We start from the raw sequence: 27941 nt of genomic DNA, 5'->3' as shown, positions 1-27941 counted from the left end.
TAAATGTGTGACTAACAAATGACTACAAAAGCTCCTCCTGCTGATAAGTGGGTTGCCGTGACAGTGGGATGCTGACCTATGAAAAAAAGATAAAGGTGAACCAGTCGTGGCAGCTGAAAAACAATTATATAAAGATTGCTGTCATGCTGGGAAACATTGCACAGTTTTAAGCCTAATTTGAAACCAACTGATTCAAATTGTTGGCAGTGAACACACCAGGAGCAGAGAGAACTTTTTTATTCTTCTTCAACAGACAAACCTGGGATCATTTTGAGCAAATATAAAAAAAAGTTTCCTTAATGTTCTTTTAATTTATTCACACACTGTCACCACAAGTATTGTGTTTCATCTTTTTAGATATAAAAGTGGCATCATTCTGATTCTACCCAAATTTAAAAGAAGCAGCAGCCTTCAGCTGCCTCCTCTATAACTTTTAAATATCTACATACAACAGGGAGCTTGTATAAAAAAAAACTAAACATGTTTTGAGTTTGGTGCTAATTTCATGTGTGCAGTGCTGTTTGCAGCGAGACGCTCAGTTCCAGTTCTTGAAGAATTGCTTAAAGATGATTGTTTCCTTCCCCTGAGGGAGAATCTCCACCTGCAGGAGAACAACACTTTTTACTAACGATGCTAATTGAAGTTTTACGGATATAAACTGCCTTCAACACATTTACATCTGCACCGTGTGTTTCTGTTTCAACCCACCTGTGTTTTCATTCTGGGGTACTTCATTTGTTCGATGAAGTTGTCCGCCATCTGCAGGGCCACCCTCTTCTCCTCTGCATTCGCTCCATGACCTGGCGGTTAAAAATTCATTATATAAGTCCGTGTTACTCGACAACAGGGTCGTAAACAGTGTGAAGAGTATAGCTGTAGACACGAATGTCTGTTGTTTTACTTTATTATCAGTTTGCATCTAACATGCGGCCTGGTTGCAGATAACTTAGACGAATTCCAGCTCAGCAAAAGTCTGGTTGTTCAGTTTTTATTTAAGTCATACTTAGAAATCTTGTCTTATACCTTTGAGCAATATTTATTTAAATTATTTTTTATTTTTTTGCTTAATTTTCTATTAAAATAAACATTGATTCATGCCTTCACTCCAACCACATTGAGCATTTCTTATTTTCTCTCAGCAGATTTAGTTTAATATGTTTCATGTCTAAATGTCAGATGTCTGTGATCTTCTTCTTCTTTAAGGATATTTATCTTGAACAATAAAAGTGAATCTGTTTGAGATAACAAAATCAACCTAAAAAATAAAAAATTATTTGGTAAAAAAGCTTTTTAACAATTTTAGACCAAATCCTGACTAAAATAACTTGTTTTAAAGTTTTAGTATCCAGTCTTTTTTTTTTCTTTACTAGATAGAGGGAACATCTATTAATTAATGGGACTTATTGTGACTTAATGACTATAAGATGCAATTTTTAGATTTACATCCAGAATTCTTTTCAAATAAATTTATCTTGCTGCATGGACATATAATTTTACTTGGTTTGATTGACTTCTTCCTGGGATTTAGTTTTTATTTCTTTCGTGATTATAGACATGACTTTTTTGCACTAAAAAGTGTGTTAATTTTACAATCTTAAACCAAATTATTAACCAAAATATGTGAAATATGATCATGTGAATCATAACAGAATATTTAATTAAGCTAATGTTTTAAGGTCTGCGTCACTGCTAGGCAGTTTAAAATGTCTTTTAATGATTTATCTGGCTTCTAGATGTGTTTTATTCTGTTTTAAATGTGTTATGTTGACTGTTACTTTTTTGCTTTCATGTATTTCAGGAAAAGTGTTTCATGTTTCAGGTTTGAAGGGGTTTTTTTTTTTTTTGTTAAATTTCCAGACAAAGATTTATGTAGAAATCAAACAAATAGTGTAAGGAGAAAAAAATCATTTTGTTAAATAAATAAATATCCAATCAGGGCCAAATTAAGGTACGAGTAATTATTAGAAATCATCAGTTTAATATAAAAGCACAAATATGGCTGATGTAGGAGATGCATTTATCATGGAAAGCTTTTAAATAATTGATGCAATTTCTCACCAAATTTTGTAAAAGTAATTTTCTATGATTCTGACATGTTACTCTTTACTTCCATGTATTTCAGGAGAAGTGTTTTATGTTTTAGCTTTGGAAGAGTTTGTTTTTTTGTTACCTTTCCAGACAAAAACTTTTCCATTTGCTCCGTTATCCAGAATGAAGCAGTCGTCCCTGACCAGCAGCTCCTGGGAAAAAGGGCTTTTTTCTGAAACCTTAGTCATGGTCATGGAGCCTGTGGCATCAGATACCTACAGATGGGTTAAAGACTAGTTTAGCTTCATTTCTCCAGGTTGGTAACAAAGCTGCTGTTTTGGGAGCTAGAATAACCTTATATAGGGATGCAGTGTTGGAGGCATCAGCTTTGTTGTCTTCCTCTGGCGTGCTTTCTGCCAGAACTGGCATCGGCCCCAGCACCTGGTAAAACACAACACATTTTTACCAAATGGTTTTAAGCAAAGCTGATGACATGGACAGATCAGCTGTTTTGTTTGAGTTTGTAGTGGCTCATTTTTCTGACAGTAGGCCGACAGGAAAGGGGGTATAAGAGAGGGAGGGGGGGACATGAGGCCAGATTCAAACCCGGGTCACCGGGGTCAAGGACTGAGGCCTCCCTACATGGGTTGTGCTTGCTAACCACTGTGCCACCTGCATGCCCTCACATCATCAGTTTTTTTGTACCTTCAGCATTTCCTCTGGCTCTTCCCCCTCACAGGTATCCACCACGCGGGCTTTTCCGTGTCGGTCCGTGTCTCGGATCAGGGAAGCAATCTCACGCACTTTCTGCTTCTCGAAAATGTTGGCCTGCGATCCGGTCCATGACAAGATCGTCTGCAGAGTAATAAGCCCAGATCATAGAGTCACAACATGTAGAAAGGTTTTCATGCAGCTTGTGCATCCTTTTTAAGTTTTGTTCTGTTCCTGCATTGCATTGAAGTGCACCAACAGCTCCATCACTTTTTAAAAAAAGAAGATTTATATTTTGGAACAGCATATATTTTTCTCTCAAGGTGCTACAGGGGAGCTAAGCATTGGACTGAGGGTGATATGAAGCATCCTTTGTTCCTATATTTTAAAGTGAACAGTTGCAAACAAAAACAGATGTGTTCACTACTCCTAAAATCTGCAAAAGTCAACAATAACATGAATCATGAATAAATGGTGTTCTGCTATCTAATTAAAAATATGTAATGGTGTAGTATTTGAATAAATTCACTGCGTTTTGTTTCCCCAGATTTGGAAAAAGAAAATACAGTAATTCAATCTACATTCACCGGAAACATCTGGAGAAGTAGAGCTAAGATTATTACTAAGTTGATTAATAATAAATTAGAATCATCTATAATTAATTTAAAAAAATTAAATCCACTTATATTTTTTATGTTTTATGTAGAGATAAAAGAAATAGTGAAAGGAGAAAAATAATGTTGTTAAATAAATAAATATCCAATCAGGGCCTAAATAAAGTAATAGTAATTAATAGAAATAATCGGTTTAGTATAAAAAGCACAAATATGTCCAGTTTAGAACATGTAATTTTCACAGAAAGCTCTGCAATGTTTGCACAAGATTATTCTTTGACCCACATGATATTTTCAACTTAAATCAAAGAAAGAATAACATGACAAAGATAGAAATATAAATACTTTGCAATAACAAGACTGCAAATGAAGTAATGCCAAAAATGGTAAAATAAATAAATAAATATCAAAACATTTAGTTTTACTGACCTCTACAAAATAGTTAAGTGGGGCTGGACAGTGGCACTATGATATTTTGACAATTTAAATAATTGTAAAAATAATTACTTAATAATTAATGTTTTCTGAAAAATTCTTATTAAATGTATCTCTACAAGAGGTTTTGCTTATACTGGAAAAATTTGTACGCATTTTTTCAATTGGAACTGGGCGTGTTTTGTGGGAAAATTATCAACATGGGGTCATGTTAAAGAACATTAACTTCTTGGGGATGCCATTTCTTACATGTGTAGCTCTAGCAGGCCCAAGCGCAGCCACTGCTTTGGAAATATCTCTTTAATGTGTTTGTTTTTTCATGTTCGGTTGGATTATCTCACCTCTCCGAGGTCAAGGATGAAGCAGTCTCCCTTGTTGAAGCTGCTCCAGGATAGCTCCACCTCCTTTGCACGGATATTGCGTTTCCCTTTGATCTGGTAGAGCCTCTGCACCGTCCCACTGCCCTGTGTCCTCCTGAAACCCGACTCAACGCCCCCTTCCTGTGAAAAAACCCAAACCTTAACTGGAGATCTTCTTTTTTTTATTTTTATGTTTAGCCCTTTATGACTTTATATAATCTGCCCTGATTGGAATCTAAGGTTATTATCCTAATGTCCATGCTGCTGCAGCATGGCTTATTTAAACAACCATAAAACTCATCTGAAATGCACTTTGTCACTGAAGTCGTATATAGCCAATAAGAAACTGGCCATAAAAGGATAAAAAAATAAACTTTGCATTTTTCACATAAACTTTACAAACCGGTTTTATATTTCGCAGGAAGAGAGACATAACCAGCAAAGCATTACGAGACAAAAAACTCACATTTCGTTCATTTTTGGTAAAAATGAACTACAATCTGACACAATGAAGGATTTTTATTTGACTACTATTACTGACACAACAGACCAAACTGATTTAAACCGGTGCTGACCCATTATGTTAGAGAGCCATTGCAGAATCTTATATTTATCTATCTTTATCAATTCTAATAGTGTCTTCATTAAGTATCGTAATTATGGTAAACACCAAAAGTCCACACGAACATTTCTAATGCTGGGAATATTCTATGATAGCTGATTTGCTGAGATGAGGTAAACTTTAACCTAATACTGCATCGTTAAGTGTTTTCTCCTGTTGTGTTTGTAACTTATTCTGTGACATATATATATTTTTAAATGACCAATTTTTGTTTAAATTTTATCAAATGCTTCCCAGCAGTCAGTTGATGAATTTGATGCACCCTCTTCTTCCTGCAGCAGATGAATTAGGAAATCTTTTACTGTCTTGTAGCAGGTCAGGTTAATATGAACACAAAGTGCTGGTAGTTTCCACTTTACAAGTGGAAAGGATAATCTTTACTGACCACCTGAAGGCAGCGCTAGACCAGTCTGATTGTGAGTTTGATATTCTTGTGATGTTGAAACACCTAGCGATTTCAAGGCTTAAACAGAGACTCTCGCTGTTACATGAGAGGAAACACTAACACTGGTAGCAATTTGATGAGATGCGGGAACCCTGTGTTTAAATGAAAAATGTATTCATCCATCTAAAATGTGATTGAAATATTGACAAATTACACTATGAAAGTTTGAAATGAACAGTTAAATAGTAAATATCACAAAAATAGATTAAAAAAACATTTAAAATGACAAATAAAAATCATTAAAAAAAATTTTCTTAAAAAAAACACTTTATATATATGACTAAATAGAAGGAAGTAATTATATTTATTTTTAAGGGGTCCCCAGTCGGTTTTCTCGTTATTTTTGGGGTCACAGGCTGAAATGTTTAGAAACCTCTGATATGATAAGATATAGAAAGAGTTGCTCGCACAAGAAGAAGGGGTGCCTCACACTATCCGATCCATCACATAAGCACGATCCGTACCATCAGCTCATTTGCGCATGCGCCATCAGAACAGGGTCGCCCTAGATTTTAATTAGTAAAAAATACTGAAATGTGTTTTTCCCTTCTTAAAAATAGTAAGCGTACTAAAATATAATGTGTTAAAGGTTAATAATGTTTTTAGCATCAAATTGAATCAGACAGGTCATAAAATAATGTTTTAAAGATTTGTATTAGCATTCTTTAGTGATTTAAGTACACAAATAAGTACTTTTAGTACCATGATTATTTCTACCTAAATCAATATCTTGCTGCGCATCCGCAAATTAGTTGATGGTACGGATCGTGCTTCTGGGACGGATCGGGTAGTGACAGTGCCCTTCACAACAGCAGACACATCTAATCCTTGTTTAAAAGGGTAACTGACCACTGTGACGGCAAATATTTTTGAAAATAACAACCCTGCACTGCACCAATTGGTAGGTATGATGGTAACAGTGTCATAATAATGAGCCTAAACCTTTTCATTTAAATGTTTTTGTTTTTCTTCTGTATGTAACAAAGCCTAAATGATCTTGAATAACTAAGATCTAAGCTAAATACCATTCTTTAGGATAGCACATTATTATTATTGTATATATAAATTTCCACAGTTGCGGCTCACCTTGTAGCTGACCCCTCTGGGAAAGAGCCCCATGAACTCAGGGGACTCGTAGCCCTGAACCTGCCTGTGCTGGACTGGGTCACCGCCGAGGAAGTTGTCCAGCTGGGTGGCCAGCATGGCACAGGCGACCTGCTCATCCCGAGAGGACTTCTCTCCTGAAGATGGGGGAAAAAACCATGTCAGAGATGAATGGAACTGTTGTTTTTTTTCTTATTTAGCTGCAAAGATCTGCTCTGCTACAACTGTGTTTGATAAAGACCCAGAACACTGAAAGGCTAGACATCAAGAGTCATCTAAAATAATCATCAAAGATGTCGGAAATTTTTTTCGTTAAGCAATAACAACGGTTAGGACTTAAGATTTCTTGAAAGTCCCTGGAAATTAGAAAGGATTCGTTGTGGGAAGCTATTATTAAACATGCCAGTCAGTTTATCATAAGCTTTCTTTTCAAAATTTTTAATCCTTTTTTAGTTGAATACATTTATTATAGTTGTTTTTCTAACTTTATATCAATGAAAGCTCTTGGGTTCATACTATTGTAGTAACTCACCTTTGCCAACATCTAATATCAAACATAAAGCAGGAAAAAAATCAATGTGATAACCCTTAAAAAAGAAGCTGTCATTGCATAGGTCACCATACAGGTAGACTCTGACCATGCTATAAAGATAGTTATACTTGTTTATGTAGCCCGTTTTATCAAGATAATACTCGTTTTATCTCTGTGAACTAAAAAAAACACCTGCCCTGAGGTCCATTGTTAGAGGAGGTTTATCTAGATGGCGGTAAATAGAGGAGAACAGAAAATAGAAACAGAAATTAAACCAGAGAGGCTTCTTAAAATGGCACCAACTTGGTTACTTATAATGGAGATTAATGTTTTGGAAAAAACAAACAGTGAGAAACTTGGGTATTTCTTATCAGCAGAGAAGCGAGGGAGGGCAGCAGGAGCAGAAACGCGTGCTTTAGCAAACAGAGGGCCCTCCGGCTGTGACAGTTAGCTTAGTGTTACCTAAGCACCGGATACATGCTGGAAACAATGGCCACATTTGAGTACTGTAACGTCCCTCCTGCATTTTTCATTAGAGCCACTCAACTCCCCCCTCTTCTCCCCCTCCATCCCTTGGACATGGTTCCTATCCATAACTATGCAGACGACACACAGCTTTACATCACCATGTCACCAGGTGACTATGAACCAATTCAAGCACTGAGGAAATGCTTAGAAGAAATCAATGCCTGGATGTGCCATAATTTTCTTCAACTGAATAAAAACAAAACTGAAGTAATAATCTTTGGACCAATAGAGGAGAGATCTAAAGTTAGCACACAGCTTCAGTCGCTTCAGCTAGTAACCACTGATCAGGCCCGAAGTCTAGGTGTAGTGTTGGATTCAGACTTGAACCTCCAAAAGCATTTAAAGACAATTACAAGGTCGGCTTTCTATCACCTGAAGAACATTTCCAGGATTAAAGGACTAATGTCTCAGCATGATCTGGAAAAACTAATCCATGCGTTTATTTTTAGTCGAATTGATTACTGCAACGGTGTTTTCACAGGTCTGCCTAAAAAGTGGATCAGACAGCTGCAGCTGATCCAGAACGCTGCTGCCCGTGTCCTCACTAAGACTAAGAAAGTAGAGCACATCACCCCAGTTCTAAAGTCCTTACACTGGCTCCCTGTATCTCAGAGAATAGACTTTAAAATACTTCTGTTAGTCTATAAATCTCTGAATGGCTTAGCACCTAAATACATCACAGACTTGCTATCAGTTTATCAACCCTCCAGACCACTCAGGTCTTCTGGCTCCAGCCTGCTCTGCATACCTAGAACCAGAACTAAACATGGAGAAGCAGCATTTAGTTCCTATGCTCCACTTATCTGGAACAAACTTCCAGAAAACTGTAAAAGTGCGGAAAGCCTGAGTTCCTTTAAATCAAGACTAAAAACACATTTGTTTAGGATTGCCTTCGACTGTTCCAGTTAAACAATTCAACAAAAACATGTTTTCTTTAATCCAACTGTTCTTAATATTCTTTTTTTTGTTTCTGCATTTTTTATTTTATTTGTTTTTTATTTTTTCCTACTTGCTTTGATTCAATGTTTTATTTTCCTGTATTTTAATCATGTAAAGCACTTTGCATTGTCTTTGTACTGAATTGTGCTATACAAATAAATTTGCCTTGCCTTGCCTATCCTTCTCTCCCTCCCATTGTTCCCGGTCCATGAAGCCTGAACGCTGCAGAGGTCATCACGGTGGCTCATGTGTCATCACCAGCGCTGCCAGGGGTCATTGGTTATTCAGCCGCAGCACTTGGACCAGGCTGAGGTGTGCAGTAAGCACAGCACGATGCTTAGCTCTTTTGTTGGTTGGAGTAAAACAGAAACTGGAGAAGGAACTGCAAACAGCGGTAAATGTTTTGACTCTCCATGTAGCTCCTGCAAATCAAATGAAAAATAATCTCTGCTCTTTATGCACAGTTCTCTTTATAAACTGCTGCAGATGCTGTTGATGGAATGTTGGTCAGATGTCGTGACCAGCAGCTCTGTCAAAGACAGAAGGACTACTACAATGGACCCCTTATTTGACCATTTTCCCGTTTATGAGGTTAAGAGCACATTTGCACATTTTTGGCGCCGTTCTACGAAGCACAATGTGCCATTATAACCATTGTGGATCAAATATGCTCCATGATTCAGTCTTAAGTTGTTCCATCTATAGTAAATATTGTAGATAGATACAATCTGTCGTGTCTCTAATGGTTTTCCTAAGGACTGCAACTGTGTTTTCAACTGTTAGCTTTAGGTGAGGCTTAGAAAAAGGATTCCTTCTTTGCTGAAGCATGAATAAATGAGACGTATTAACAGCTGTGATTGTGGTTCCATTGGGAAAATGTCCTTTTAATCCTTTAACCATTCTCTTATCTTTTACAATGGTACCTAAAGGTTATTTGTAGACCTGATCATTTTGGAGCAATTTTTTATTTATTTCCGTTGTGACTTTTCAGGCGAAAGTTACTTATGAAACCCTTGAGGCCTAAAAGGGTTTATAGGCTAAACTTGCATCTGTCTGTTAATAATCAAAAACATTAAAAGAACATTAAAAACATAAAAAAAAATTGTTTTTTTGTTTGTTTTTTTTACAATTGACATCTGAGTCAGATGTTGCTGCATTGTTTGGGGAATGTTGCAATATGCTAAATTTGCAATATATTTCCCCTTTAATTAAAAATGATAGTATGATGCCAACACGAGTAGACCTAATAAGTAGAGGCGTGGCTAGATGGGATGCAAGCCACGCCTACCAGGTGATCCAATGCGACTTATTTCACAAGCAGTTCCCCTCTAAACCAGAGGGTGGCAGCAGTGATACTGTCAAGTGGAATATTTTAATTGTTTGTGTACTAACAATCAGAGGTGGGTGGTAACTAGTTATATTTACTTAAAGGTATAGTGGAGGATTTTCATTCATTTTTTAGTAGACCCACCCTCTCCACATAAAAAAAAAAAATGCCCATGCACAACCCTGTACCTGCTCCAGAGAAGGAATGCCTATTAGACTCGTGGAGAGCGTGCATGACACCCATTTCTCCTCGTGCAAGCTTTGTTTAAAAAACTGCTGTCTGCATCGCTCATACAAGCTTACTTTCCAAAAGAAGATTTGCAAATGTTTCATAATGTCAGACTATCAACAGGTAAGTGAAAATGGGGACGAGCACATAGGACGGCCTTACGTAAACATATCATTAGAATGATTGACAGTTAGGAAGACCACCTATTTTGGATCCACCCAGAAAAAGAACACCCTCCACTATACCTTTAAGTGAAAATTTAAAGTACTTTTACTCTTACTCTAGTACTGTTTTTAGGTATTCTACCCAGCCATGTTAACAATAAACTCACAACAATAATACAGTATATTACTGACATTCACATACTAAAAGTGTAAATGATAAATACAGAATTAATGCTGTTTTCAGAACTAGTTTTTGTTTTTCGCAGGAGATAAGAGAAAGCCATGTGTCTATACATACTAGGAGTCCCCTATAGAGTTAGAGATAAATAGAAACTTAACCAATTGAATGTGCGTATTAGTATATGTATATTTTTTCAAATAATCCACTGGTCTACAACCCCCCCTTTCAGAGGCATAGACCAGTATCAGGTATTACAGGCTAACAAAGAACCCAAACGACTCCCCATTCCTAAGGGGTGGACCCATTCTTCTGGTTCAATTTGCATGTTTTCTAAGCCAAAAACTGTTTTTTGGGACAGTCTATAAAGCTTTGAACTCAAAGCTAATTCTGACATTTTGAATTGAAAAAAATTCCTGGATGGGAAGCAAAACATCTTCAAACCTGGAAACAAAGTCCAGTGGATTGTTTTTTGTAATGACTACGATCTGGATGACTGAGAATCTTCACCAGCATATTATGCAAGACAATTATTGATAAAAATAAAGTGGACAATTTTTCCAGAAATGTATTTAAGAAATAACTAAATAATAATTTAGTTTCTGAATAACTGCATATGTGTACGACCCAGAGGCGTAGCCAGAAAATTTTAATGTGGCCAGGCAATAACCAGTGTACGCTGAGGGTTGGCCAAAAGCGAATAGGCCCCAGAACCTCAAGGTCAATCTACACTGTTCCAAAAGGAAGGACCACAATATCCATATTTTCTAAATAAAGACTACCGGTAACTATACTTTTCACAGCCTTTGGTAACAAATAGATGCATATATTTAAACATCCGTGCTTTCTAAATTAAAGGTGTAGAGGACAAAACTTCTGGGGCAAACATCTCCATTGTCATTACTTACCTGCTTTTACCAAAAGTTGTTCTGCATAAAATGTATATTTATATGTACTAATATCTACATTAAAGGGTTTTTTAAAGTTATTATTAAAGTAGTTATTTATCCAGGATTTCACTGAAGTCTCCTATATGACTTGAAGAGACATCATTTTCTCTTTACCTCATATAACACAAAAATCTAGTTCGGAAAAGAGCATGGATTCTGTATATATCAACTTTTAAAGTTAATATGTTGATGTGCATTAACACAGTGTTTTAGTTGTCAAGTAGTTGTAAATATATGAAAAATTCAAATGTTTATTAAGTTTGAATATTCCTCTTGAGTGTATTACAGCTGCCACCGTCAGTATTAGAGGGCGAAAAAAAAATGGTATGGGTGGCCACAAGGGTGGCCACTGATTGGCTGAGAGTTGCCATGTTCCCCTTTGGCCCCCCAGCCTGCTCCGCCCCTGGTACGACCTTCCTAACTACTCTTCCTCCACCATGAGAAAAAATCTCCCAAATACAGTCTCTATATTTTTTTCCTGTTCTTCTAAGGTATTACTCTTCTTCTTTAAAACTTGCTGGCCTTTTTTTTGGGGGGGACTATCAGCAATTCTCAAAGTATACAGCATGAGCTATAGCTGGCTGAAATCAAAGCTAATTAGATACATAAATCCTAGAAGTGTGATGCACAGAAAGAGCTCGTCATTGATAAGATGATCCCCCTGGAACTGGAAGGGGAAAAAAATAACATCAATTATACCTTTCATTTAGACAGCATGGATGTCTAAATGAAAATGATAATCCACTGGTCTACAACCCCCCTTTCAGAGGCATAGACCAGTATCAGGTATTACAGGCTAACAAAGAACCCAAGCGACGACAGTGTTTTAGTTGTCAACTAGTTGTTAATATATGTAACATATGTTACATATATTAACAACTAGCAACTTAATATATGTAAAATTCAAATGTTTAATAAGTTTGAACATTCCTCTTGAGAGTATTACAGCTGCCGCATCTATATTAGAGGGCGAAAAAAATGGTAGGGATGGCCAGTGTTTGGCTGAAAGTGGTCATGGCCACCCCTGGCCCCCCATCTAGCTCCGCCCCTGGTACGACCTTCCTAACTACTAAGGAGAGAAGTGTTCTTCTAAGGTATTACTCTTCTTCTTTAAAACTTTTTTTTTTTTTTGGACTACCAGCAATTCTCAAAGTATACAGCAGGAGCTGTAACTGAATGAAATCAAAGTCAAAGCTAACTAGATACATAAATCCTAGAAGTGTGATGCACAGCAAGAGCTGGCCATTGATAAGCTGATCCCCCTGGATCTCGAAGGAAAAAAAAAACTTTAATTGTACCTTTAATTTAGACAGCATGGATGTGTATATATATTAATTTATTTATTAGCAGTGACTTCAGGAAAACCAAGTTTCTCTTTATGTATGGGCGTTGTGCTTGTTCATTTTCCTGTTGGTAAAGAGTAGATTAACCTTGAACTGATTCTGGCAACTCTCCGTACACACTGGTCCCTTCCTGGCCACCCTTATAAAAATGTCCCTCCTTCAGGTGCTCTACGTTTAAACTGCGTCAGCTGACCCTCATTCCATCTAATTAGCTTATCTCCTTCAATAGTACCAATCTACCAGCCCAGCCTCAGTATCTATACAGGATATGGATTCTCTTATTATCTAAATGGACTCTCCTCTGCCTCCAGCTTCTCTATTTTCTCCATGTTCTTTGTCCAGTGTTCATGCTTTACTCCTGTGTCTGTTTCATCAAAATATAGTTGTGCCTTCCTGTTTTAAAGCTTTTAAAGTTTCAGATAAGGGCATTGCTAAATTATCCATTTCAACAAAAACAAGGCAAAGACTGATGGGATTTTATGTTACAGTCTAACAATATCAAGCTTTTTTTGTGTCTATCATGTGATGTTAATATTCGCTAGTGTAGCTTTGTTTGCCTTGGGCATTAACATTTTGAGTTTGAACCGTTTTCATTTGTTCCAAAGGCTGTGATTGTGTAAATATGTCTAACGATATTAAGATTTCCTCTTTTCTTCACTGTGATGTGACCAAGTTTTACAGAAGTTTAGAAAATCAGAGCTGTTTGTTAATTCATGATCCAAAGGATGACAGTCTGCTTCTTTAGACTGCTGTTGGTGCAGTGAGCACTGTCCCAAGTTGAGCCTAGAAACATTGTGATCAGAATTACTTTAAGAGACTGCAGTTAACTTTTGCAGATTGCTGTAACCCTGTTTGAACTTGCAATATTGGAAGCATGTAATAAAAGCAGGATGATCCCTTTCAATCTCTCACCGATCCACATATGGAGGTCGGCTCCCTCCTCGCCCCGATTCTCCAGCACCAAGTAGGAGTCCCCATTAAAAAAGGCTCCGACCTCAGAGGGATCCAGCTTCACCGCCTTCATCTTCTCCACCCTCCACACCCAAAGACCTGGGTCTCGGACCTCTGGCCCAAACTGGCCTGGCGCTGGTTTGAACGGGAGCATTCTGCTAGGAGAGAAGAGACTGGTAAGGTGAAGAAAGGGGAAAGAGGCTTATAAGTGAAGCTTCGTGATGGTCATCTGACGGGTGAATCACACCTAAAGGAGAAGTCTAAATACTTGGCTTTGAGTTATAGTTTCTGTTAGGAGAAATGTAGTAGGTAAAAACAGAGGAAATGAAAGAGGAAGCTAAACCTAAAAGTCAATTCTTAGCGCTCAATGAGACTCAGAAAACAGACCTCCACAATCAGATAAACAGACATGCTACTTGCATTCTTCTAACTCACATCTGTTATTGCAATAGGAAAATAACTGCAACACTTTCAGATGCTAAAATTAAAACTGGGCCAAACGACCGCAAGCAAATGTGTTTCCTGGTTACTGATGATCTATCTTATTTCTACCACTGATTTGATCTATATTACTCGATACCATCTCTCTACCTCGCATCTAATGTCATTTTAGAACTAAAGCACATTTTAACATAAGTAAAATGTTAAAAATTGGGTGTTTATTATTAAAGTAAACCAACTGCAGTAAAGAAAACGACACCAGCATGTAAAATGTGTTTAATAAGTAATAATTAATTGTCAGACTGTGGTGAAATGCCAGTAAATTTAAAGTTAAAGGTGTTAATTTATTTGTTATTACTGCTTTTTGTAATGTTGTAACCATACAAATCGAAATAATAAAGCACACCGTGCAGCAAAAATCTGATCCCTTTTACTCATGCAGGCCTTACTAAAGTTAACTAAAACTAACCCCGCTGCACATCCAGAAGAGAACGGTGCTCTGGTCAGGTGGGACCAATTGTAGTTTTTTATAGCCTATATGTAAAACATTACATATGAAGAGAAGAACGAAACCTGCACATCACCCTTAACACACTAGAAAACATGGTGGTGGGAGCATCATGCTGTGGTAATGTTATTCCTTTGCAGGAATAGAGAAGGTGGTTAAATTTAAGAGAGAAAATGGATAACTTTAGAAAGATTAACATTTAAAAATCAAAAGAACTGAGACCAGGCAAGAGGAGGAAGTATAGACACAGAGCGTGGCAAAATGAATACAGACCACAAAATAACACCACGTATTAATGTCCTGCTGCTGTACTATTATGCACTAAATTGTGTTGTTCTGATTCAAAAATCTCAATAAATACAATGAAGTTTCTGAAAACATGACAAGAGATGGATGGAGTTTTTTTTATCAGAGGCAAAAACGCAAACAATTGGTAAATTTACACATGAGGGTCCAACTTTTGTTTCTTTTCCTACATCTTCTGGTCCTCCCCAGATGGGGGAGATACTGTAAACATACTGTAAATGTGCCAACATGTTTATGTTAATGACATGGATAATAAGATAAAAGAGATTACACATCCTTGTATACATCTCTCTCTATCCGTCAAAGTGATATCATGCATATCGAAACAAGAGAGAACCACATTGGAAAAACTATCAAGAAATAAGTAGAAATTTCTTAAATTACCGAAAGTGTATTTGCCCTTAATTTGAGTTAGTAAATTAGAAAGTTTGCCAATGGAATGAATATTTTTACTCTTAAAATAAGATAATTAGATAATATACACTTGAAATAAGAGAATGCAATTGTGTTTTCTTATTTTAAGTGTAAATTGTCTTGTTCCATTGGCAATATGTCTCTTTTACCTCCTCAATCAAAGAATAAATGCACTTATTTTAAGAAAAAATAACTTATCTAGATTTCGATTTTTTTCCAGTGCACATAGATGTTTTGCACATAGCTGCATCGATGATTCCCAATTCTAATGTTCAAAACATTCACCGTGTTTTCAGATGTTTTGGCAGCACTTCCTGCCATTTTTTAAACACATAACTGGCAGAGTGTTGATGCTGTTTAGCATTCCAAGATGATGTTTTCTGTTTGACTGTTTCTGTACTGCACAGCTCAGGAACCAAAAGCAACCAGTAACAGCATAGTTGTGGTTTCCTTTTAATCAGTTTTTTTTCTTTTCACATGATAGTATCAGTTTTACACGCACCATAACTGCAAATGTCTTTTCTCATGTCTTATAAAATCAGAATCAGATAAAAATTTAGCTCACAAACAAACTTCACATGAAAGTGTGAAGTTTGTGCACACAACCAAGGAATTTACGTTTGGTTCCTTTTTGACCTCTGCTGTCATTTTAAGGGAAATATGAATATATAAAAAGGATGAAGGTTATTTTTATCAATGTAGGTATTTTTACAAAAGAGGAAGACATGAATGGGAGGGGTTTGAGTTTCCTAATTACCCTAGGAGCTATGCTGTCAGGGGTTTTATGCCCATAGCGGGGTCACCCAAGGCAGACAGGTCCTAGGTGAGGGACCAGACGAAGAGCAGCCCAAAGACCCCTTATGATGAGTAAAACAAATAGATGTAGTGTTCCCTCGACTGGATGCGAGTCCTGGAGGCCCCACTCTGGAGCCCGGCCTGGAGGTGGGGCATGCTGGCGAGCGCCTGGTGGCCAGGCTTTTACCCATGGAGCCCGGCCGGGCGCAGCCCGAAGAGGAAACATGGGTTCCCCTTCCAATGGACTCATCACCTGGGGCCACAGGGGTCGGGTGCATTGTGTGATGGGTGGCAGTCGAGGGCGGGGACCTTGGACTTCTGATCCTTGGCTGTGGTGGAGGAATTTAATTATCTTAGGGTCTTGTTTACGAAAGAGAGAAAGATGGAGTGGGAGACCGACAGGAACCGACAGATTGGTGGGGGTGCTGTACCGGTCCGTTGTGATGAAGAGAGGGCATAGCCAAATGGCAAAGGTCTCGTTTTACTGGTCAGTCTACGTTCCTAACCTCATCTATGGTCATGGGCTTTGGGTCATGACCGAAAGAATAACATCCCGGATACAAGCGACCGAAATGAGTTTTCTCCCTTAGAGATAGGCTGAGGAGCCCAGTTATCTGGGGAGGACTCAGAATAGAGCCGCTGCTCCTCCACATCGAGAGGAGCCAGTTGAGGTGGCTCGGGCATCTGCTTAGGATGCCTCCTGGACGTCTCCCTGGTGAGGCCTTACAGGCACGTCCCAAAGGGAGGAGGCCCAAGGGGAGACCCAGGACACGCTGGAGGGACTGTGATTCTCGGCTGGCCTCGGAGCACCTTGGGATTCCCCTAGAGGAGCTGGCCCAAGTGGCTGGGGAGAGGGACGTCTGGGCCTCCCTACTGAAGCTGCTACCCTCACGACCCAACCCCGGATAAGCAGAAGAAGATGGACAGAGTTTATGTCCAGGGTGTGTGGGATTCTTTTCCTTATCCCTGGTTTGTACAAGTCACACGTTAAAGGGTGGATTTTCTTCAAACATTTCTCTGTTTTTGTCATGTATTTTCATCAGGGCAGCAAATAAATGTAGGGGCCGTTATATGTTTTTCAGTATTTTATTAATAGAAATAAAATTATGATCATGCTGTTAAAAGCAGTCGTAATAACTCCCCTGCAGAGTCATAGTTACCATATTTAGTCAGTCTTACAATCAGTAATTACAGCTGGGTTTACAGAGAACACCTTTAAATAAACACGTAGGTGGAGAACTCCCAGCAATAACTGTCACTATAAAAGTTGGAACTTTATGGCTGAGTTTTCTTTTACCAAAAATAGTGCCAGTCATCAACCATAAACAAATAAGGAAGGACTGGTAACGTGATGTTTTTCTATATTTAAATTCTGAATCATATAAAGACAGGAACACATAATTATTTAGGTGGAAATTTGAGAGATTACTTAGAACTGGTTATCTTATTGCTATCAACTTTGTGTTCCGGTGAACAGAATGCCACTAGAGCTCCACCCTCCCTCGCTTATCACTGACTAAAACAACCAAGGCGTAAAGTGAATATATGAAATAAGGATGACAGAGAAGGAGCATTAGGACAAAAAGAGCAGGGAAACAGAGAGGGCCCTGAAGCAGGAAATACAAAAGGCCCCTGGGTTAAGGTTACAGTGCTGTAAGAGCCACTGTAAGAATAAAAACAGAAGGCCCCTCTCCACTTAACTGTATGATCTCCTCTGGTGCCTCCGGCATGCTGTTTGTTTCCAGCTCCATTCTCTGTGCCCGCTGAAGTGTGTGTTTGTTTGTCGTGTTTGCAAAGCTGTGATGTACCAGGCGGCCTGCTGCGTAGGAGTGTTTGGGCTCACCTGGTCCGGTTAGCTTATATGTGGGAGGAAACTGGAGCTGCGGTGATGAAAGCCTACCTAGCCTGTGGATTGGGAGCCCAGCATGCATAGAATTGGGGGGGAAGAATCGGGTTCCTGGATCCTGGCTAAACTAAATTGATAATTACTGTAAGAGCAAGCTCGTCTGTCTCTTTTATCATTTTCTTTTTCCACACTTTACCAAGATGAAGTTACAGGCCTCTTTAGAAAAATAGCCCAATAAAATATTTTTTCCCTAAAGCTGCAGTTGGAAGGAAATGTGCCAATTCTGTTTAAATATACCTAAAATTTTGATTATCCTTAAGGATAAAAAACTTAATTTATGGCAAATGAACAATCCACCACTCACAATCTAGTCCTTTGAAATGAAGCAGTTGATTGAGACTAATCTTTGCAGGGAAACACCTTTCTGTCCTACATGAATGATTAGGTTTACACAGTAAGTGCTAAGGATTTAATAATACACTGATTAAATCAGTGGTTCCCAAAGTTGGGTGCACAGCCCCTCTGGGGACCTAGTGTAATTGCGGGGGCATTTAAAAAATGACCTTTCTGAGAGGTTGGTTTGTTTAAAAAGGGCGAAAAAATAGATCCCGAACTGTGTTACACAGTAAAATTGAAAGTTAACCTGCAAAAAATGACACTTTAAAAGTAGTGCTTTTGGAATTAAAAGGAGATTGTTGGTTTTCTTTTTTTTTTCTGGGGGGCTGACCACTGGATTAAATAATAACAATCCAATTACATTGATTGGAAACAATGAATATATCAAATCACACCACAATCTTTAAGTCAAAAGACACAAGACAATAACGGCAAGGTGATCCATCCTTATCAACATTTCTAGAAGAATGTTGTTTTTACATTTAAATGACCTTTAGAGCTTAGAAATGTATAGTCTTATCATATTTTAGCTTTTTTTGTTTTTGTTTATATCTATGTAAATAATTATCTTAGATAAATATTGCCTCAAATCATTCCCAGACCTGGAAATTAGTTGAAACTGTGTCGCGACAGACTTTGTAATATCGATAATCCAGGGCTGTCAACTCTCACCCATTGGGAGTGAGACTCACCCATCTAAGTGTCTTCTCACACTCTCACTCCATATTCCAAATTTCTCACACTAAAAAATAACAGACGTTAAAACTTAATTCTGTTCCACTTATTTATGTATAAAAATACCATGGTGATCAAAACCCAGTCCGCGTTTTTAATACAACCCTAGTGCTAACACACAAGGACCATGTTTCGCTCACAAGTTAAATAATTATTGCTCAGTCTAATTTAATAATCTCCCATTGGCATTTAGGAGTAATTAAACCATTACCAATATTTTATTTCTTAAAACTTCCAGGTTTGCTTCTCAAACTTATGGAGAAAATAAAAATAAAAAGAACCATTGCATTTTATTTTTCAAAAGATCAGCCACCCAAGAAAAGACACATCCAGAGAGGGTGTGCAGAACAACTCAGTTATCCTGGATTCATAGAGGAAAAACCACAGGGATATTCTTCTTTTATTACTACTTATCTTATTCATTTATCTTTATTTTGGTCCATTGAATATGTTTAAAACTTAATTTCCATCACACCTTTCAAATGAAACATTCAGAGAAATGCCTTCTCCTGTCATGATGATTTTTTATAAAATCTACAGCCTCCTAGAAGGTCTGAATGGTTTAGCTGTTTTGTGAATTGTAAGATTGATTGTAACTAATAAAATAATAAATGAAGCTTTTTTAATCCTTAGCCTATTACCTAATGTTCACACACAGTGTAGTTTGCAAAAGTTTCGATTGCTCTGGTTCCTGTATCAGTGCCAGTAATCCAGTAAGAGCTTTTTAGTTCCCCATTGTTGAATTTACTTGAACTGCAGAGAATAATTAATGAACAAAGTTGTGAAATTCTTAGTTAAAAGTATATTTAAGATGCAAGTATTTTAGTAGGGCCCATTCTGCTTTACTTCAATTCTCTAAAAATCACCAGAATGTAGAAAATAATTTATATCGTCAGAAAAATGTTAGACATAAGTACAGACCACTTTTTTTTACTCAGTAAAAATTACTGTAATATATATATATATATATATATATATATATATATATATATATATATATATATATATATATATATATAAAAGAAAAATGAACAAAACTTCAACCTATAACTGCACCTATCCTCATCTAACCCTGACAGGATTTCCTCCAAACTATTGCAAAATCTCCCCCCCAAGGTTTGGTGAAAAGTTGTCAGCCCTGATAATCACTGTACCGCCATGCAAACACATCGGAATGTGATTAAAGCTAGAGACTTACACCCCCAATAAGTACCATAGGAACTAATAACTAAAACAAAGGTCCACAAATCAGGCATGTACACAGCCTTGCACTGGATCCTTCATACTAATTCTGTAACCACAGGATCAAAGCCGGTAGTTTTGTTCCAGCGTAACTGCCCAGCTCTGGATGAGGCAACATTAAAAACATGTTGTAACCAGTTGAGTTTTTTTAGACATGCAAGTTTACAATAAGGCCTCTCGAGATTGTTCATATCCTGTTCACTTTTTATTTTATTTTGTTGCAATACAACCACAAATCTTATGTGTTCGATCAACACAAAGAGGTGAATTAGTACGATGTGGATGGATGATGATAGGATAAATGTATACAGACAACTTTTACTGTAATAACCCTACATAAAATGCAGTCCAACCAATTCACCTCAGCAAATAGCATCATCCTGCAGTTTGGTTGTTTTTTTCAAGGACGTAAATGTTTCTATGTGAAAATGAATGAACAAACAGCACAATAAAAAAGATCAGGTGGAATGTGAGAGCAGGGTTAAGCTTGAAAACCATTTAAATGCATCTAAAATGGAAACACTGAGTTTCCCGGATACACTGACAGCTTCCCGAAGGAGGGCATTATCAGAGTAGAGGCCTGCACTGCAAAACCATTCTGAAAATGATGAACAATTTCTTAAAATAAGTGTATTTCACCCTTAATTTGAGTAGGCAAATAAAATGAAAGAGCATTTTTATCCTTGAAATAAGATACTTAGATATTATGCTCTTGAAATATGAGATCGCAATATTTTTTTCTTATTTTAAATGTAAATTGCATTGTTCCATTGCAAAGTATCTCATTTACCTGATCAATTGAAGAAAAAAACACTTATTTTAAGAAAGATTGACTTACTGAGAGTTACATTTTTTGCAGTGTTTAACTCTTGAGGAGCTACAGAGATACAATGATCAGGTGGGACATTCTGTAAATGGACCCCCACTGAGCGCTTCACAAACCTGACCTGATGCAGGAGAAGAATATCATCGCAGAAAGTTCTTAGTTTAGACATGGATGATGATAATAGATTGAGGAAAAACTTGGAAGAAAACCCTAAAGTTTTAGAGTGGGGCGGAGGTTTGTGTTCCACCTGGACAGAAAACCCTAACAAATAAAGCCAGAGGTATCAAATGGAGCCTGTCAGTGTGTTAGAATAGCCTATAGGCAAAGTACAATGAAGGAATTATTCCAACAGTGATGTTCACATATCAGTCTCTAGTTGTCTAAAGGTAGAACAGACATATAATCAACACAGGGGGGAATTATAGAAATGTTAAAGGGGGCTGAAAACAAATAAACAGAACAGTATTAACTCACCACTTGACTCCTAAAGTAGATTGGTTGTACTAAATTTAATTTCAGATATCTATTTAGAAAAGGTTTTCCAACCAAAGTATAATTTTCAATCTTTTTTTTTTTTTTTTTACCAGTTAGTACTACTTTGTGTTGGTCCATCACATAATATAATCAAAACAGGACAAAATGTAAAAAACAAACAAAAGACAAAAACAAAGAGTAGAATCACATTGGAAATGCAGTGACTAATGTGACATCCTTTTCACTCGAGGATAAACTGAAGGTAATTTAATCTTTAATCTAATCTATAACTGCCACTTAATCAGTCGGTGTACATGGCAGGAACAGAGGCTGCTAATGTGGGTTTGGATAACGGCACAGAGAGGAGAGAAAAGATGAAGACTCTGGTTAGATGAAAGAAAGGGAAACCATTCAGGTGCAGAGCCCAGGGTGCAGATTGGCTGCAGGGCTCATTAAACCAATCAGTCATTCAGTTCCTGCAAAGCAGACAGCAATATGAGAGCAGACAATGTGAGCAACAGGCGTGGAGAGACCTGAGATTGAGTGGAGAAATTAAAAACGCCCCGAGTTTGGTTAAGATTTAAATGTACAGGACAGAAAAACAAATGGTAACGTAAGAAAATTGTTAAAAACCACAAACATAAAAGTGAGAACCAAAGCTTCCTGCTAACTCTAAGGAAGTTGTAAAACCCCTTCAAGTATGATGACGCGTATGAAATAAGAGAAGGAAAAGGTGGCACATAAAGAAGGGTTTTCCCCACTGATTACATTTCTTATTTCCTTTCTTGCTGGGGATGGCTAATGGGCAGGGTGGGCAAAACCAGGCTGAAACAAAACAAAAGCTTTTTTTTCCTGCTCTGAGATTCCTCAGCTGCTTTCAGGAGAAGGAGTTAGATAAGAGCAGAGGAGTAATAGGAGAAGAGTTAGAAAAACAAAGAAAACAAAGTAGGAAAAGAAAGTGAATAAAGCAAATAGAAATATGTCAGACTTACCTAGAATAGGGGGACGGAGCTGGGAGCAAACACGTCTGAGCAGTGAACAAGGAGGAACCCAGAAGAAACAAGTCCTTAAACACACACACACACACATTCACAATGATTTCCTGTCTCAGTCTGTGGTCGTGTAAAGCCCAGCCCTCTGAGGCAACCACAGAAATTTGAAGAAACAGCTGAAATTTCCTCAATTTAGAGCCAAAACTGAGAGAAATACTTAAAGGTGAACCATATTTGTTTTGGAAAATCATCACCACCGTTCAGCTCGACCAAAATATCAAACAGATGCAACAACCTTTACATTTTAATCAAAAAAGTCTGTTGTGGTACGAACAAAGAATCTGCATTTTGCTTCCAACAACTAGAACATTGTCATCAAATTGTGAAAAGACTCTTTTTCAGTTTATCTACTGTTTGTACGTTTCACCATAGAAACAAGGCGAAACATATATTAGTCATCTAGACATAGAGACTGAGGACACACCCAGCACAGGAGTTTGCAAGATTTATTTAGGCTTTTACTATGAGTCCTCTTGCACCATTTTACCTGTCTAAACTTGTATGGAGAGCTCTGGTTTAGCTTTCTTTAACTGGGAAAAAAAGAAACCCAAAAAGGCTAAGACACAGGATGTCCTTAAAAATATCAAAAGTGGCCTATTCTATTCCTGATAGGAAGGTGAAAGGATATTCTAACCAAATATGTATGTTTTGTTCCTTAAACTCCAGAACAATCCTGATATTCTCAATAAAATACTAATTGGGTCTAAAAAAAATCCGATCCTGTTTTTTCATCTTAAAAAACTGCAACTAATTCAACCCACTTTGAAGCTGGATTATGATGGAAGCTCAATTTTTCATACAAGAGAAAAAATAAAAAAAAAAATTTTAAGTCATCTAAAATCATTATGTTTTTTTATCCAGGGCCTGGTCACGGAGGCAGCAGTCCAAGCAGAGATGCCCAGACTTTCTGATCTACACACACCTCCTCCAGCTGCTCTGTGGGGGACCCCAAGGGAACACCAGGCCAGATTAGAGACATAGTCCCTCCAGCTTGTCCTGGGCCTTCCACCAGGCCTCCTCACAATAGGACATGCCTGGAAAACCTCCTGAGGAAGGCATTTGAAATAAATGCCTGAGCCAAACAGGCTGGTTAAATTTCTGATAGTGAAAAAACTGTTGCGTGTCATTTTACACAGTGTACTCTTCTGAATTCAACTGTATGTTGCTGAGGAGAATCAGTGACGCTCTCAGGGAAAAGGCCATGTGTAAAAGGGTGTTACCCAAGCAGTAAAAAGCGCAGTGCCACTTCCCCGCCTGGGAAACAGACTTCCTTAATGTTAGCCCGAGAGAGAAATCTGAAAAGTTATACTTTAACTTGAGACTTAGGTCTACGTAAGAAGGTGTAGCAGAAATGACATAACTTTTTATAGGTTTTAAATGGTTTAAATCTTGGTTTAAAATTTTGTTGATATTTATAGAAAACAAAATTAAAGCAACAGCCAGTCGATTCAAATCATTGTGGGTTAGTTCTGCAATGCTTTGCTATGCTAAAGAGTTTAAGATGAATTCCATGAGTAGAAAGGTTCTCAGGCCCTGTTACTGTAAAGACAAGCCCTCGTCATCACTCCTCTTCAGCTGTGCTTGACAGCTGCTCTGAGGTTTTCATGCTGACTTTTTTTGTCTAAATAGGACCACATATCATGAAAAACAAACTCAAATCTGAGTCCAAAACAAGTTCAAGAAGTATTGTGATTATATAGTAGTTATGTTAAAATTTAACATGCTACATGAGGGCTTTAAAAGGACTGTGTAATATTAGAAAAATGCATAATATTCGAAAAATGTGCAATAAAATGTATATTCATCTTGCTTATGATAAAGAAATGAATTATCAAGTGTCATGTTTTTGTGTTTTTGGTTTATAGAAAATAAAGTCTCTTCACAATGAGTAAAAGAATAAAAAAACTGTTTTATTAAAAATAAAAATCTGTCCAGCCTTTCCTCTATTGAACCTGGTCACTTCTCAATCTCTTGATCATGATTTGGCTGTCTGGACCAAAGTACAGACAAATTCTTGGAAGCCTTAGTCAGCAAAGACTAACAGCAAGCTGACCATCTAAATAGGGCAGGGCACAGGTGCAGACAGTGAGTAAACAGGTGAACGGCATTTACTAATTAGCTGGTGGGAAACACACAGGTCAGATTTAGAAAATTAGGACAAATAAAAACTGAGAGTAAGTTGTGGGGTAAATATCTGTTTTTCATTTCAAAATGAAACTGTGAGTAACTCTGTGAACCAACTCTGCTTGGTAGCAGGATATTTTTTTTTTATTATGCCGAGTGCTTTACCATAACGAATAATAATTCATATAGAGTTCTACTTGTAGATGCTGAAATTTGCCAGATACCTATCTCACAATTGGATTCCATCACTCTCAAAATATGCCTTGCACAAAATAAGGATTTAAGTATTAAAGTAAATATCTCTATGATAACAGAGACCAACAGGGGCTAAGACAGGGGCTAAAGTTGTAATACTAGGAACGGTGCAGCTGTCTCCTCCAAAGTAAATAAAAAAGACAAACAAGGATTAGTAGACCAACATATACTCAAGATTAAAATATTAGACATTAGAAATCAAACAAAACAAAAAACAGCATAATAAAACATTAAAGTCTCTGGAAGTAAGTCTGAAATTAAATGACTTGCATACAAAGGAACTCCTGGTTCTTTAATAGAAAGTATTATGAACAGACTAACTGGTATTGCTCTTATCACCATAGTGATCATAGTGATTTTTTTAAATTTACACATATATATATATATATATATATATATATATATATATATATATATATATATATATATATATATATAAAAATATATCTTCCTCACCCATAATCATTATACATGGTTATATGAACCATTATACAAGAGACAAGCGGATGCCAGCAGTGAATGAGGACATTATAAATAAGAAAACAAAGGGAAAACTAAGTGAATAAATTCAAACCTGTTAAACCTGTCAAGAACATATTTTGTTTTAACTGCTTTTTGGTTTTCAAGTTCCTTTGTAATAATTTTGTTTCAGCTTTCTCTCTGAATTAAATCAGGTCTTCAATCAAAGGGTCATTATTTCCTGGACAGCTGATTGGCTGCTGTTTGGAGCAGGTTCAGATCAATCATTAAAGTTAGCCTGCCCTGGAGCAGGTTTCCAGTTCAGGATACGTTACCATAGTAACTAGTCTTACTAAGAATAAATCCAGCTTCATGGTACCGGAAAGTAAGATTTGAGGCTAAAGTTGTCTAACACAGTAATCCTGCTTGGTGGTACAGGTCTATGGATCACATCACTTTTCTTCAAAATTCTAATTAACACTCGACTTTTCACTTTAAATCTATAAACAGAAAAAGTTATAAAATCATTGTAGTCTAAATTAAAACAACAGCAGAGAATATGGTTACAAAAAAGCATTATATACAGCCGCATGTAGCTGGTGTAAGGAAATATTTTTGAAGGTAAAGATTGATTAAACTACAGACCTTGAGATCTTATGGAAATGTCTGCTAATTACATATTATTACTCATAGTTGACATCCTATTTTACACATATGCAAATAAAAATTACCTCACATTTAATTATCTTTGTCTCCAACTTTTTAAAGTACATTAATTGCAACATTACCCTGCTCATTTGCTAACAGATAGTTCCTCAATTATTCATAATCATTTACAAAACTGCAACTGAATAGTTTTTAAAAGGTAAATAGATAATTTATGAAAGTATTGAGCCCAACATGGCTGGGCAAGTTAAATTAGAAATAAAGGCTAGATTAAGGCTAATCTAACATGGCAGGGAAATATGATCTATTTACCTTTTAGAAATGGTTCAGACAGGCCTACAGTTTATAAATGATTATCAAACATTGATCAACTTTTTGTTTATCACTAATAAATTGTCTCTTTAGAAATGATGGTTATTGTAAAGTATTACCAATAAAAAGTTGAGAGCTAACATGTCTACTGTATTTACAATAAAACAAAACTAATTATATATTTCAATGTGATACATTTAAATTGTACATTTTATATTTTCTCCTGCCATCTGGTGGCCATAGAAAAAACAGCATGAAGGCATTCTCAGCCTCAGCCTTAAAACTTAAAAAAACAAAGCAAATGCACTGGTTAGGTTTATTGGAAGGTTAGGCAGTTTGTCATAAAGCTGCAGCGCCACCGTGTGGCCACTTGTCCGTTGTGCGCTGCTTGTTCTTTGAGAGAGGCAAGGGGGTGGTATTATCTGGTAAGTTGTTTAAAAAAAACTATGGTGTACTGGTAAATTAAGATTTTAAATCCAGACCTCACCACATACCATGTAAAAAAAAAGAAAAAAAGAAAAAAAAAAAGACTTTGGAGGGCAGTTATTGATAAAGAAGACAAAAAAGGTAGGCGCTCCAACCCCATAAGGTCCATCTGTGTACATCCCTGATGAATGTTAAAACTTAGAATAAAAAAGACAAAAAAACATTGCATCAAAGCAGTGGTGTTTCTAGACCAAATTTACCAGGAGGGCCAAAGTGGGACCAATATTTTTCATGGGTACACAGAACAAAAGTGTGAACAAAAAAGCTAGTTGCAGAAAAGTAGGGGTGCACTGAATTATTGGCCCTGATTGCCCTAATTTGGGGAGATCTGTGGTTGTCTGATTCTTAAAAGTGATCATCATCTACCTTTGCAAAGGTCTATAAAAACAGCCACTTTCATTGCTCTAAACTTTTTATTTATATTTGAAAAAGTTATCTTGTGCAGATAAAAAATTTTGTTAGACAGCCATGGTTTTTATTTGGGAAAAAAGATTGAAACACTCTTTTTAAAGAATTTTGTTATATATCAAAAAAATAAATCAAAATTGCCATGTCAGGCTTTTTATAGATCCACTATTAAATTCCAGTCGGTGCTCCAATAAAACCATGATCCTAAATCAGTGCATCTGAAGCTCAAGTGTAATACCTCCAGCTTTTAAGATCACTTAAAAGTAAAAAGGTAAAACGATTGAACAGGTCCAAGAGATCAATTAATGACAGTTTCTGTGTCAACACATATAATCATAAGAAATGCATCCAGTATTATATCATTGGCGCAGGGTCCTGGACCAGTTCTATGGGGCACTGGCCTCTGCTGGCCCGTGTTTGCAACCACCCATGAATTAAAGCAATAGTTAGGCTTTTACATTGAGACAATTCCTAATAAATATTTACATTTTACCTTTTATAGAAGCACCAAAGAGAGCGTGATTTTCTGTTGAAAAGCTGTATGCATTGAAATATGGTTTTGTATACTTGTAAACAAAATGACAAAAAACATCGGTTCATTTTTACATGCAATATAACCTGCAAATAACCATGTTGCACCAGATGTACTGTATGTAAATACTAACACCTGTAAGTAAAACAAAAATCCAAGACGTTAATATAGTAAAACTTTTATTCATTTTTTTCAAGTCAAAAAAA

At 36.9% G+C, this 27941-nt stretch overlaps 1 protein-coding gene across 3 annotated transcripts; it reads right to left on the bottom strand.

Moving 5' to 3' along the window:
- Positions 1-222: 222 nt before the first annotated feature.
- On the bottom strand, positions 223-22577 carry capg (capping protein (actin filament), gelsolin-like). 3 transcript variants are annotated; one of them, XM_015379474.1, is made up of 9 exons: positions 22434-22577; positions 13420-13613; positions 6301-6455; positions 4130-4288; positions 2734-2883; positions 2383-2469; positions 2171-2303; positions 709-800; positions 223-601 (listed from the first exon to the last, which is right to left on the bottom strand). In XM_015379474.1, the coding sequence occupies exons 2-9, from the start codon at positions 13610-13612 to the stop codon at positions 536-538; spliced, it is 1035 nt and encodes a 344-aa protein (XP_015234960.1). In that variant the 5' UTR covers position 13613; positions 22434-22577; the 3' UTR covers positions 223-535. The 3 variants fall into 3 exon arrangements, with proteins under 3 accessions (XP_015234960.1, XP_015234959.1, XP_015234961.1); XM_015379473.1 differs by having other exon boundaries at positions 13420-13616; positions 22434-22529; XM_015379475.1 differs by lacking the exon at positions 22434-22577 and adding an exon at positions 17624-17736.
- Positions 22578-27941: the final 5364 nt, after the last annotated feature.

The sequence above is a fragment of the Cyprinodon variegatus genome, unplaced genomic scaffold (genome assembly GCF_000732505.1).
Source record: "Cyprinodon variegatus isolate N-32 unplaced genomic scaffold, C_variegatus-1.0 Scaffold193, whole genome shotgun sequence".
NCBI lineage: Eukaryota > Metazoa > Chordata > Actinopteri > Cyprinodontiformes > Cyprinodontidae > Cyprinodon > Cyprinodon variegatus.
Note: the sequence above shows the minus strand (reverse complement) of the source record. Positions and strands in the feature narration are given on the sequence as shown.

Bases quoted from the DNA above. Each gene is read 5' to 3' on its own strand.
- capg (XM_015379475.1), bottom strand. From the start codon at position 17,673: ATGGAGCTGGAAACAAACAGCATGCCGGAGGCACCAGAGGAGATCATA. The intron at 6,456-13,419 runs GTGAGAGATTGA...CCCCATCTTCAG, and splicing joins CGACCTCCATATGTGGATCG to GAGAGAAGTCCTCTCGGGAT. The intron at 602-708 runs GTGGGTTGAAAC...GTTCTCCTGCAG, and splicing joins ACCCCAGAATGAAAACACAG to GTGGAGATTCTCCCTCAGGG.